This window comes from Balaenoptera ricei, chromosome 3 (genome assembly GCF_028023285.1).
Source record: "Balaenoptera ricei isolate mBalRic1 chromosome 3, mBalRic1.hap2, whole genome shotgun sequence".
Taxonomy (NCBI): Eukaryota; Metazoa; Chordata; class Mammalia; order Artiodactyla; family Balaenopteridae; genus Balaenoptera; species Balaenoptera ricei.
Genome location: NC_082641.1, coordinates 63,363,138 through 63,377,121, shown reverse-complemented (window position 1 = coordinate 63,377,121; position 13,984 = coordinate 63,363,138). Strand labels below are relative to the sequence as shown.

At 33.2% G+C, this 13,984-nt stretch overlaps 1 protein-coding gene across 2 annotated transcripts in view; it reads left to right on the top strand.

Moving 5' to 3' along the window:
- The window catches only part of HOMER1 (homer scaffold protein 1), a 126,836-nt gene that overhangs the window by 57,141 nt on the left and 55,711 nt on the right, over positions 1-13,984 (top strand). For both annotated transcript variants that reach the window (XM_059916635.1, XM_059916636.1), the window contains exon 5: positions 6,109-6,248. In XM_059916635.1, coding sequence (XP_059772618.1) covers positions 6,109-6,248 — 140 coding nt within the window. The remainder of the gene's footprint in view (positions 1-6,108; positions 6,249-13,984) is intronic.

Below are 13,984 nucleotides of genomic sequence, written 5' to 3'. Positions count from 1 at the left end.
AAAATCAAGAGAGATGATTGACTTTAAACTTGAAATTTCTTACATAGTTCACAGTTTTAAAAATACTGTATTTCAGTTAACTTGTTAGGCACTTTCCTCAGAATATGCATTGAAGAAAAAGGGGCTATATGATCATATAATCCACATTTTTCTTCATTGGAGTTTAGAAAAAAAATTATTTTTAGCTGTCAGTTGACTAAGACTTTTAAATTGAGTAAAATCTATTTACTCCATCACTTGTTTGTAACCAAACAAAAGTCATGGGCTTTTTTTCCATTTAAGGTATCAGGTTGTATAGCATTAAACATATTGTAGTAGCTATCTTGATTTATATTTAGTATGTCTAAACCTCTTCCTCAAGATTTTTTAGAGTTCACTTTATAGAAAAAACGGATTATATGTGTGTGTGAGTGTGTGTATTCAAAGAAAAATAAAGTTTATTTAGCTTTGTTATAAATACCATAATTTTTAAAATGTTCATTTTAACGATAAATTATATTTACCCAATGGCACTGGTTTATTGTAAGTGATTATTAGGCTCTCTGTGACTAGCTATTTGATCCTATGAAAGTCAGTTGATCTCTTTGGCCGTGGTTCTTGAATCTGTAAGGTCAGAGGTTTGAACTATATCATTTCTAAGGACATTTCAAGTGCAGTAAATCTCGAATGTTTTAGATTTTCCTGCTATAAATGGATTTTTTGAAAAGTGGTCTGCATTAGCCAACTGTTACTATCGTAAACTATATTATTTATATATCTAGCCCACAAATATACCATTAGAATTAGTGAATGCCTATACATTAATATGATGCCTTCTTAGTATCATATGACAAGTGTGGTTTTACTGAACCAAATACCACGAGAACAACTTTTACAACTTCAGGAAAGTTTCGCTAGAGTTCCCTGGATATTTTTTTTTTGCTCTCCAAAGTAAGGGCAGTGGAGATATGTGTCATTAATCCTGTTACTTGTCCCAATGGAGTATTCATCTGTTTCTCTATTGGGTTTACCTGCTAGGTATTGGCAGTGAGAATAGAGAGGGAGGGAATAGACATAATGGTGAACTTGACTGAACTTGGAGGAAATGTAAGAATTGAGGAAATAGTGAAGGCAAGAGAGAATGGTAAAGTAAGATATTAAGTTAGATGTTTCTGAAACTTCAATTCTTGGTTTGTAACATGAACTTCAAAGGAGGATATCTACTTCAGAGAATGAATTTCAATCCTATTGGACATACAGGTGAATAGTGTGTAGTTAGAAATTCAGAATTGGAACTAAGTCTCAAGAATCATCAACAAATGAGTAATAGTTAAAGCTGTAGGTGAGAATGATATCATCCAGAAAAAAATAGGATGGAAAGACAGGAGAGACAAGGGTCAAAAATTGTCACTTAAAGATTGTCACTTAAAGGGACTTCCCTGGTGGCACAGTGGTTAAGAATCCGCTTGCCAATGCAGGGGACACGGGTTCAAGCCCTGGTCCGGGAGGATACCACATGCCGTGGAGCAACTAAGCCCGTGCACCACAACTACTGAAGCCCATGTGCCTAGAGCCCGTGCTCCGCAACAAGAGAAGCCACTGCAATGAGAAGACTGTGCACCACAATGAAGAATAGCACCCATTCCCCGCAACTAGAGAAAGCCCGCGTGCACCAACAAAGACCCAACACAGCCAAAAATAAAAATAAATTAATTAATTTAAACAAAAAAAAGATGGTCACTTAAGGAATTTGAGGGAGATATAGGGAAAGACACAGAAGTAGGAAATGAACCAGCAGAGAATGTTAGCACAGAAGTCAAGAGAAGAGCATTTTAAGTTGGAGACAATGACTTGGCAGTGCAGGGAGCAGAGTTCCACTAGGTTGAGACTTTAAGAGGACTTTAAACCTAACACAGTGGAGTCCACTTGTAAATACAGGGACTGTTGGTGAAGGAAGGGCAATGTGAAGCACTTTCTAGAATGAAAGGAGATAGATAGTGACTTTAGGTTATTCTTGAGGCCAAAATGCTTAGTAATAAGAATAAGGTAACAAATATTTTGTTCTCTTGTATGAGGAGAAAAAGGGTTAGCGTGATAATCTCAGGAGGATATGGAGCTAAGAATTTTTTTTCTGGAATGTATGTGTGGGAGTGACTGGAATGTGTTCTTAAATGGAAGGAAGGAGTTAGATAAGGAGAAAGAGACGAGAAGGAAAGGATCATTGATGGAGCATTGTGCAGAAGAGGGTAATGTGAGAGGGAAGGGTGGAAACAAATTAGCTACTTGATTTGAGACAAGAGGGAAGGATAAAAACAGATTTAGATGCAGATAGGTGGGAGATCGAGGAAGTCTATGCCAGTTTATTTCCATTTTTTCTGTGAAGGAAGAGTTAGATCATTCTCTGAGAGGAAGGACAACTGAAGGAAGAGAAAGCTTGAACAGAGGTTTGAGACTGCTGTTAGTTAAAGAAAAAGAAGAGTCAAGTGGGAATAAGTAAAATTAAAGAATACTCAGCACTTCAAGAGCATAATTGAAGTCAGAGCTCAAAATTATTTTCATGACACTAACCAGCATATTTAACGTATTTTCTCCCATAGCATTTGGTAGCTTGGGCACATGAGAATAGGGAATGATGATATGAATTAGAAATTGGCAAGACGGGTGTTGTGGAAGGTAAGGAAGCCCGGAAGTTGGGATGATGCTACTGAGAATATAATTAAGGTGATTGACTTTCTATTGCAGGCTGGGTATGGAGAGAAATAAAGCCAGGTTGAGCCTGACAACTAGCATAATAGCAGAGGGCCAAGAGGATGTAAGACTTGATGAGGTTGAAGAGCAGGTGGAAAGGGAGTGGGACAGGTTGGGAGGATAGGAGGTTGTACAGCGTAAGCCCTCTTATCTGTTGGAATCAAAACCAGTAGTTGATGAGTTAATCTAAAAAGTCAGTTAAAGACTTTTTTTTAAAAAAAGATTCTTTTACATTTATAAATTAACATTCAATAATATTATGTTTCATTTGTTCACCAGTATTTTGATTTAAAGCTGAAGGCTTTTCTTTGATTATTAATCTTTCTTACATAAATCATACCAGTAATTGATCGTCTGCAATTTCCTGAGTTTTTTTTTCTTTAAGTAGAGCTAACCCTTGACACCCCATCCTCCTTCTATGGCACATACACCTGAGAGTAGGCTGGTGACACCACCCTGAAGGCCTGGCCTGGAGTGAGGGCCAACATCATTTCTTTTCCGTGTGATTCAAGATATTTCTGGAGCTTTTTGCTTTTTGCGGGGGAAGGCTTTCTTGCCACTTCATAAATGAGTAGAGAGAATTCTTAAGCACTTTCTGAGTCTTACGTCGTTGCTCAGGTTCCTTTTTTATAGTGTGGTCACATGTGTTAGTTTTGGCTTCCTTGCTACTCTCACATTTTAATATGCAAACTTTTTTTTCAATCTGACTGTTATTTTTCTTTTTCAGATTATTTATTTTGGTGTGGGGTGTGAGGGAAATTTCCCAGAAACAGTGAGATGTGAGTTTTATTTTCTCAAAATAAGGATGGAGAGGTGATAGAAGTTGATTAAATCTCAGTTTTTATATTTTGCACTTTTTATTTTTTTTATCAACTGTGATCAAAGAATATATTATTTGATAATTTTTTCCTTAAACATTTACCATAGAAGTGGCTAGCCATATTAGTTTAGGAATCTCTTTCTAAAGAGGAATTATCCTACTTTCTCAAAAGTTCGTAGTCTAACAGATATACCTCCATGCTTTTTATTTTAATGTTTGATTTAAAGATGTAAAATGTAGGTTTTATGAAAGTTAGGGTTTTTAAGGAATAACTAAAGTGGAATGTTGAGGAAATTACACAAAATTTAAACTAAAAAACAACTAGATGCTTGGAACATGTTAAATAAAACAAGTTTCACAGTGCTATTTTTAGCATATGTAAAATTTCTAGAAGGTTTCACACAACACTTTTGGCTGCCTGTGCGGCTACCTAGTTGGAGTAGTTGGAAGGCAAAGGAGTTTCATTTCCCTTATGTACTGTTGGAACTATTTCTTGTTCTCTTGAGCAAATGTTAATTTTTTTTAAACATCCTTAAAAATGAAACATGCTTTGGGCTTTTGTTTTCATTTTAGGTATAGTGTCTAGGGTAATTTCAATATGCCTTTTGTTAAATATAGCTAATATTCGAGCTTTCAGAAGAAAAGCTTGCCCTGTTGAGATGCTGGAATTGTTGCAACCTCTGTCCCTTTCTTCCTTCTCTCCTTAGCTTGTCTCTGAGAAGTGTCTACTTCAGTAGCATCAACAGTTATAGCCTCCCCAACACCCATGCCTCATAATCTTTCTTATTTCACCCCAGAAGGTAATAAGAACCAGAAATCACACTACTCCTCCTCTGACTCTTTCTTGTAATCCTAATCGACTTTTGGCCCTCACAGTCTTATCAACCAAATCTAACAAATCCTTAGTTGCTAACACTGGTTATGCCCTTTCAGGTTAACAAGGTAATTTTTTCTGTTATCACTTCCACTGAATTAGGTCTTGGCCAACTTACTGTTTAGTTGATTGGACAGTCAATCTTGATTATTTTAGTTTGGCCTTTCTTGGAGAAAAAATTTCCTGATTTATTGAAACCAAATATGAATACCTCATGGTCTCTTACTGGCTGCTTAAACTTTTTCAGGCTAATTGACATGGTCCATAATTGATCTAGAGATAGTCATTTTGGATACTATTTCCTCAGTAGGATTTGACTTTGTTGTAAAACAAAATTTCATGTTTTCACAGTATACTACAAACTATTCATACACTGACTATCAGTTAATAGAAACAGTAGATTCAGAGAAAAGATTTTAAAAGAATGAAATTAAAGGTCAAACTAGAGGTCCCATTAATAATTGAAAAATAGTTAAGGGAGGATGTGGAATCAAGAAAGTAGTCTTTTGATCTTTGATAGCTTGTATAATTTATAGCACTATGGTACTATTAGTTAAAATATTTAAATGTAAAATAAAACACATACAGCAATATAAAACCAGAAGCCCCAGAAAAGAAAGTTGGTCTCACCACATTAATATCAATATTTTCCATATTTCTTTCTAGTGTTTCTTCATGTGCAATAATTTTTATGTAAAGTATATAAATTAGCATAATCTAGATATCTCCTTATATTGTCCTCTTTTTTCTAGTTATAAGCATTTTCCTATATTACACATATTCTTCTTATTTTTAATTGAGGAAATCTTATATTCTTTCAAGTTGACAAATTATGACCATCCCCAACTACTCCCCTATTGGACACTGATGTTTTATTGTGACGTTTTATTGGTCAGAGATTGCAAAGGGTCTGTCAAGCTGCTCTTTAACAATCTGGTGCTAGGATGTCCCCTGGTTACTAGGGTTATCAAATGACTCCTCATTCTGCCTTCTAATATCAAATTTAGATAATCTGATGATGGCAGTCATAAGAGTAGGTGTCAGAATGACCTTTGTTTTAAATCCCATCTATTTTCCAGTGGGATAAACTAAATTTACCTTGATAGAAATAAGACAGGAAATATTGCAAAGAGAAATAATTTCCTTATGAGTAGCAGGCAAGAAAAGCTGAAATACATTATATATAATGTGTTATAGAAATATTTCCAGTTACTTTTCTAAATGACTCTTGGAATTGAAAGCTATGGCAGATCAAAAAAATTGACTTGTTGAAGATTTCGTTCCCTTTCTCTTCCTACCCTCCCAAATAAAAAATAAAATCTTCTTGCATTTTTGTCCCATCTTTTTTCTTCTCAAGTAATTATTTGAATATCTTATTTTAACCAATTAATTGCTTATATAACCTAAAAGTTTTTCAGTTCTTTGAAACTACATTTCTAAATTGGTTATGTTTACATTTTTTAATTGTATTGTTTCAGTTAGTTTTCTTGTGCGTTGCTTTGCTTTAAAATTTTTTCTCCTTCAAATTTCATTTTTACGTCTTTGACTCCAATTTCAATTGAAATATAACTATATTTCATAAGTAAGCATACATCAGAGTCAGTTTTAACTTTTAGATGATCTTGTGTATTTTAACAAAAGTGTAACACTTTTTTATCCCCACTCCCTTTTTTTTTTTTTTTTAAAGGAATCAGCAGGAGGGGATCTTCAGTCTCCTTTAACACCAGAAAGTATCAATGGGACAGATGATGAAAGAACACCTGATGTGACCCAGAACTCAGAGCCAAGGCCTGAACCGACTCAGAATGCATTGCCATTTTCACATAGGTACAGATTCAATTCAACCATCATGATTAAGTAAAATGTGTAGAAACTTACTTGGTTTCAGATAAATCTTGCGAAGTTACAACCCTGAGTGAAATTCCAGGTCAGACTTTTTTTTTTAATTGTTAACCTCAGAAAAGTTTTAATAATTTATAGTTGCCTAGATGGACTGGAGTGGACATTTCCATTATCTTTGTAGAAAAAGGGCTACTGAGCTAATTATAGTACAAATTGTTTTTCAGTGAAACAACATATTATTGCAAATCTCTTCTACTTATTTCTTAACCCAGCCCCTAAAAGGCCCTCTTTGTTAACCTGGTTTCCATTTTCATGTATGTTCTTGAGGGTTATAAAAATTTTTTTTTAAAAATAGGTTTCCTATTCTGAAATTAAGCTTTGCCGGTCTTAGAGGTGATCTCACTGTATTATTTCAAAGAAGAAGACAAGTTATTGGTGTAACTTCCAGTATGGACCTGTTAATGTTAATGTCAGGTTCATTTTTGCACACCACCTAACAGGAGATAAATCTTCACATGCTTCTGAATTTTAAAGAATTTGATACTTTAAAAGATGCAATTTATCCTAAATATGTTCAAAACCAGTTACATTAATTATTGGCCATATTGTGGTATTTTTAGGATGTAAGGAGGTCTATGAAACTGTAAATGTAAAAAAATACCTCTCAGTCATTGTCTTAAAGTTAATTTTTATCCTTCTTTGGAAACTTTTGACCTAGATAATTTTAATTAAAATTCAGAAGAAAGTTTTCCTTTGTTGTGCATCTCTTTGGACCAGTTCAAAAAGATCAAATTCTTTAGCATATTCAGAAGAATTGTGAAGTGAAATATTCTAAACTCTCTTTTTCATGAGAATTTTAATTTTGATTGTATTGGTTGAATATTAGGGGCACAGGACGAAACTTATTAGAGACTAACATTGAGGGACCTCATAGTCAGGCTGAGGAAGAAGAAGGAATTTGTTAAGATTTTTCTAGGAATGAATGGGGAAAAACTCTTTGACTATGAGGCTATTCTAATTTGTTCCTAAAAATGCTAATAATTTTGCATAAAAGAGTTAGGCATATTTTAGAATTTTCATAGAGGTAATGCTTTAACTATTGCAGTATAAGTGTGTTCTCTTTTCTATAGCTAAAAAATGACTGAACACGTGAACATTTTTGGTTCTTCCAATCTGAAGACTATATGTTTACATTGATTTGTAAACCATACTGGTTTTTAAAATACGCAATTACTACTAAAGAGCAATGTGATTCATATGCAGTTTTAAAAATATTTGTGTTGAGGGAAGCAAAAATTTCTTTCCTATTATATTTAACACGTCCAATTAATAAATAGATGTAACTATACTGAACATAATTATAACCTTGATTTCTTTGGCTGACACTTAAATGAGACATGTGCATTGGATACTGTAGCATTATGAAATAAGAACTTTTATATTTATCATTTGTAAAAGCTGTTTCTAGTTTACTTTATGCACCTAAAATTTTCTGAGTGTTTATTATTTTGCTAATCCTTAGTGTTTGGAGTTATTAATTGTGATTGGTCATCTATTGATTTTCTCTGTTTTGGGGAGTCAAATAGGAGTTTACTTTCTTTGATGTGAAGGTACACCTTCTTTGACTACTGGAATATATAATTAGCCAAGGAGATATTTGACTTCTGAAAATGAAATTTAACAGGTCAATTTAAGCTTTTAATTACATTAAAGGCATTATATAATCTTACAGTTTTCTTATTATTTAAAAAACACTTTAGCATAGGATTTTAGAAGACTTATTCTCTGAACTTGTTTTTACATCAATCAGTATCAATGAATATTCGCCTAGTTACTTGATTGAAATTAAGATTTCTACCTGAGATAGAAAATTGAGTATTTTACAGCTAATGTTAGAACCTCAAAATAACAGAGGGGACCTCAGAGATGGTGTAATCTAGGATTTTTCAAACTGCAGTGGTTTGAAATCAACTTAGGTTATTCATGGCATTCTGAAAAAATGAAATATAAAATGAAATAAGAAACACCAGGATAAAACCCACATTAAGAGATGAAATTGTGTTTCAGTAACATACATATTTAAGTGTGGGCTGGATTATCGGGTAAAACGTCAAAGTTTGAAAGCATGGGCCTTTGACACATCCCAGAAGTTAGGTGATTTGTCCTAGGTCATACAGTTCATTAGTAACAGCTTTAGAACTACAGCTCAGCTCTTTTGACCCTACTATGTACTGCCAGTTAGTTAATAGTGCATTTTAGTCTAATCCCCAAAGCAAGCACATTGTTGTGTCAGGAAGTTAATAACTGTTTCTATTTTGGGAGAACTATATAGAAATAAGATCAGTGTTTCATTAATGAGAGACACAAAGAATATTAAAATAATTTCTATTCAAATCTGAAACTCACAAATGTTTAAAGTTGATACACTATCCTTTTTTCCCATAGCAGAGAACATTTAAAATCTATGTTTTTAAGGCTTACTTATACTATTTATTTTTGTCTTTCTTCCTTAGCACTTATTTCAACAGAAAAGAATGAATAGGAAAAAAGATACTTTGCCAACATTCCTCTGTTCTGGTTGATACCATTTTATTGCTAAATTAGGAGCAAAATCACTAGAATATCTGTGTGGTTTTTGTTTTTTCTTTCAAAGATGGAAGGATATAGGGAACAATGATCTAGTCAGTCAAGTTGATTGAGTTGATTGTAGTAATAGCTACTTAGCAAGCCAGCTTGTGCTCTTCTTAAAATTTAAATTTTATACCTAAATCTTATTAATTCATTAATTAACATACCAAAAGAAAACCCTGATTTTCATTTGGTCCTGAAAATTTAGTAATGTGTTTATAGTTTATTTACTCTCTGTAAACTTTATTTTTTAAAAAGTATTACTTAACTTTAAAGAGAAAAGCAAGATTTTTTTGTTAGTCTTTAACACAAATTTTCAAGTATATTTGAAAGAGATAATACTATAGTGAACTCCCATGAACACGTCTCCCAGCTTCAACATTTAGGAAAAAATGGCCAGGCTTGTTTCGTTTCTAATCCTACCCACTCTTCCACTTTTGTATTATTTTTAGAGCAAATTCCAGACATATAATTTCATCCACAAATACTTTTTTAAAATTACTTTTGAACTTTTAAAAAACTTATTTACTAAGCTGGTACAACTTTTTATATTCCATCTAACTCACTGGCATTATAGAGTTACCTTTATTTACTCTTTTCTTTGTTTTTTTAAAAATTACACTGCTGAACTAAATTTTAAAATGTATGGGCTGCTCAATGCTTAGTCAAGTGCTATATAGTACTGTGTTGTGTCCTTGTTATAAACTATGCAAAAACATTCTCATTGAATAAGTTTAGATAAATTAACACTTTTTTTAGTATATTTATTTAAATGCTTTTAAAAGTCTACAGGTGTGTAAAATAGGAAGATTATGAGGATGAAAATGTTTACAAATTTCTTTGGGGAAATGGTAATAACTTTTATCTAAATTGCTATTTTTTCTTAAAAAATATTTTTTTAACCTAAATGATAATCTCCTTTTGGGACTGAACAGGTGTACACTCTGACCCACTGAAGTGTTCAGGGCATCCTTTGAGACTGTAGTCTTAGATTAGCTATATGGTTGACCCTTGAACAACACAGGTTTGAACTGCGAGGGTCCACTCATGAGTGGATTTCTTTCGATAGTAAATATTACAGTATTACAGAATCCGCAGTTGGTTGAATCCATGGATGTGGAACCACGGATACAGAGGACTACCTGTAAAGTTATGCATGGCTTTTTGTCTGCACGGAGGGTAGGCACCCCTAACTCCCTGCATTGTTCAAGGGTCATCTGTATACTAAATAAAATAACTACTATATGCTTGATAGTATTTATATATATATGGAGGAAAGTTTTGTGCTCTCATTCCAGGAGGGATTTGCTTCATAGCATCAGCTGTCTGGAATTTACTTGTTATTTCTTAATAAATTCCAGGATTTTTTTTAAAAGATTTAAAACTATCTAAAATTCTCTTGGAAATAGTTAATTTTATAGTTTCCCAGTGCTGTTAGAATGTAATACTGAAATATAATACTGAAAACTGAAACTTTTTATTTTGTTCATTGTGAATTTATGATCCTCAGATATGTAGTGATATATTGATAAGTAGCTGCTGTTATCCTATTTTTGAGAGTTGAAAGCAGATATGTGTATACAGCAGTAGTTCGTGAAGCTATTTTTGTACTGATAAATTTTTAAAAGTTTGATTATCTTAATGGAAAATAGGCTGTTTTGAGCACCAATTATATTTAAATTCTTCTAATGTTTAGATAATGTATTCTCATGGTGCTGCTAGAATTTATGCATTTTGGGGGTTCTGCATGTATCTTCTATTCTGTTAAAGAGATTTTTTTTCTGCCACTTTGTGTGTTTCCAACAGATATTCATTAAAGGATATGTGTAGAATCATCACTCCTTAGTATGTTGATTTTGCTTTAGATCAGTATAACTACAATTTTACCATAATCTGGGTGGGTTTATTCCATTTGTATTTAATAGAGTCATTTCTTCATTTATTTTCAGAGTTTCCAAAAGCTACTACTTTAAAACTGTGATTAAGGATTTTTGTAATCTCAAAAACTAAATTTCATTGGAAAATATACATACCACTTTAGTTTTATGTTAAAAAAACAAGCAGTATTTTATCTTGAATCAAATATATTTTGTACGTGCTTTGAAGATGATACAAACAGGAAAAAACTGAATGACTGTTAAGAGCTCTGGGGTACTATATTCTCCACAGCTGTGCCATTTGTCTCTCTTTTTTATGGATAGTAAGCAAAACTTCTAAGATTATAGTTATGAAGTAAAAGAGAAATAATTTCTGTGGATAACTCTTGTTTGAATAAAACTGAGTATAAAGCTGGGGGTTGATTTCACAAGAAGTGCCTTATCATTGATAAAATTACAGATGAAAAATTTAACTTGTAGGATTCCCCTTATTATTAGTTACAATTGACTTGAATATTGTTATTCCTCTACCATCGAAGCTCAAAATTAGAATTAGTTTTTAAAAATTAATTTGAAGACCAAGACAATTTGTGAGAGATCACAACTCAACAATTTGGAGATGTCAGAATTTCCTGTAGCATAACTGTGAACAGATAGCATTTTGTAAGAGGTGCTGTGGTAATTTGGCAGTATATATAGGTCTGCATTTTCTGGGAACTAAGAAGCAATTCATATATTTTTGAATAAGACACAATAAAAAAATACAGTTTAGTGACTAAGACTGTTTATTAGGTTTTTACGTATGTATACTTAAATTTCCTATCTTAAATTTTTAAGAACTAATTTTTATTCTATTTTAATGTCTTCTAAAAGATTTTGAAGAAAATATAAAAATTTGCTAATGCATTTTGTTGGGAATTATCACTTAATATGGATTATTTGCAAGAAGAAAAATACTATTCGTATGAGATAAGGACATTACTAACCCACCTTCAATGGGGATCAGTCCCTTCCCCTTCTTCTTCTCTGCCTTACCATTGTAATTAATGGGAAGAATTTTCACCAGTCCATCCCTAGTGATTGTTAGTTTCTATTCTCAGGATGATGGGCTTGAAGTTAGAGGTGTGATCATTCACAGTGGAACAGATTGATCTTAGGTTAGTTATGACCTTTTTCCCGTGGAGGGCTTCTAAAAATTCTTTTTTCCTTCCATTTCTGTTCTTAGAAGACCATAGTGGGGCTTCCGTTGGAAGGGAGGTGTGTGATAACAGTTCTGCTCTAGGACTTAGGGAAAAATACTCTTCCTTTGGATTTGGCTTTCTATCTTTCCTCTTACTAGAATAGTAAGGAACAAGATGAAGTAGTGAATGTAGGCAGAGGCCAAGCAAGTCACATAAATGTGTGAAGTTTGTGATGTATATGACGGTATGGAATTGTGAGGTCTGTGGTAAGGTGGAATGTACACGGTTCATCTAAAGATACTAAAGTTTTTTAAAAATAAGGCCAAACAGAGAGATGAGGATTAGATGACCCATCTGGTTTCTAGCTTAGACTTTCAAGAGAAATCTTTGTGATTTACATATGGTTTAGCCCAAGGTAAGGATTTTAAGCAAATTCCCAGCTAGTAATATCCGTTGTCATGATGCCTTATTAAATTCTTGCTGGTGGTATTTGGGAGGATATGATTTGCAGATTTGGAATCCTGGATATTTGCTCTTTGGTGACATATTACTCTGATAGGTGTTATTACTAATCTCAGACACAAAAATCTGACCATGTCACTTTTCTCCTTAAAATATTTCCGTGGCATTATGTATGTAGACCAATCCATGGTCATCAGATGAGGCTTCCCCAGCCTCATCACTTTGTGATTCTGTAGTAGTTACTTGCATTTGCTTGTAACTACTTACAACCAAGCAACCATGCTATTGCTCATCTGCAAGTCTTTGCTCCCTTGTTTTTGCAACGTTCTCCCTTCTCTTTAGAGTGGCTGCATACACACACACACACACACACACACACACACACACACACTCCATACTTCCTTGCACCCCACCTCTGCCTCTAACTTGATCACCAACTGGTGAACCCTGGTATATCCTCATAAGGTCCAGCATCGTCTCCTCCAGTAAGCTCTCTTTCATGTCCTCAGACTGAATTATGTCTCCTCTATTAAATCCCTTTTGCCTCTAAACCGACATATACAGGTTAACATTAGCTTTTCAGTCTCTCCTGGAACAAGGATTGTGCTTTATTCATTTGTATCACTGGTGCTTAGTACAGTAGACATCCATTAAACATACGAAGGAAACAATTTCCCTCACAGAAATTGAGTATATGCTCTGAATGCCCTTGGTACGGTGCTTCAGTCAGCTAAAGTTACACCTACAATTTCATAAGACCTTGAAGTTAAAATATAAAACTAGTTATATTCTTTGAAAAGCAGTCACTCTTGTCAAACTTAAGACTTGAGTTTAACTGACTTAGTCTAATTTTCTTCAAAATTTCGTAGTTTGTGTAAAGAAATGTTAAAGATAGTGTTATTAATAAACAGTGTTATTAAGTACCTAATAATGTGAAAGATACTAAAATGTGCATTTTCAATGTAATAGAATCATTTTTCATCCCTTTCTTGAGAATAATTTTTCTTATTTCAAAAGCAGTGCAGAGTAATTCAATGATGTATTTTCTGTGAAATTAGGCAGTATTTATATTCTGTGTTTTTAAAACCAGTTAGAAGCAAACTGTGTTTTTAAAAATATCATCTCTTATAAAGTTCAGCACAAGTACTTACTATTTGACTCAAAGAAGTGAATTTAGGGACTACAGATTTTTTTAAATTGAGAATTATACTATGTACATTTGGCAAAAGTAAAGATGGAGACCAACTCTTGCTTTGTGGGATAACACATTTCACAAGGAAATAAGCTGACAAGTAATTCACTGAAACATATTGAAAGTAGTCCTGTTCCAGGGACTATCTTCCTTGTAGAGTATGTAAAATGTGAATACAACTAAACCATTGAAATACGTGTAAATTTTACTTTTATTTGTTTATCAGTTTACCATTTTCCTTTAACAGTTTAGATTAGCCGTATATTCATTGTAGACAAAATAGTTAATCTTTTTGACTCTGGGCTAAATTGAAGTCTAGATGTTGATATTAGAACTTTGGAGATAGAAGGAACCTCCACTATTAATTGTCCAGCTACTACT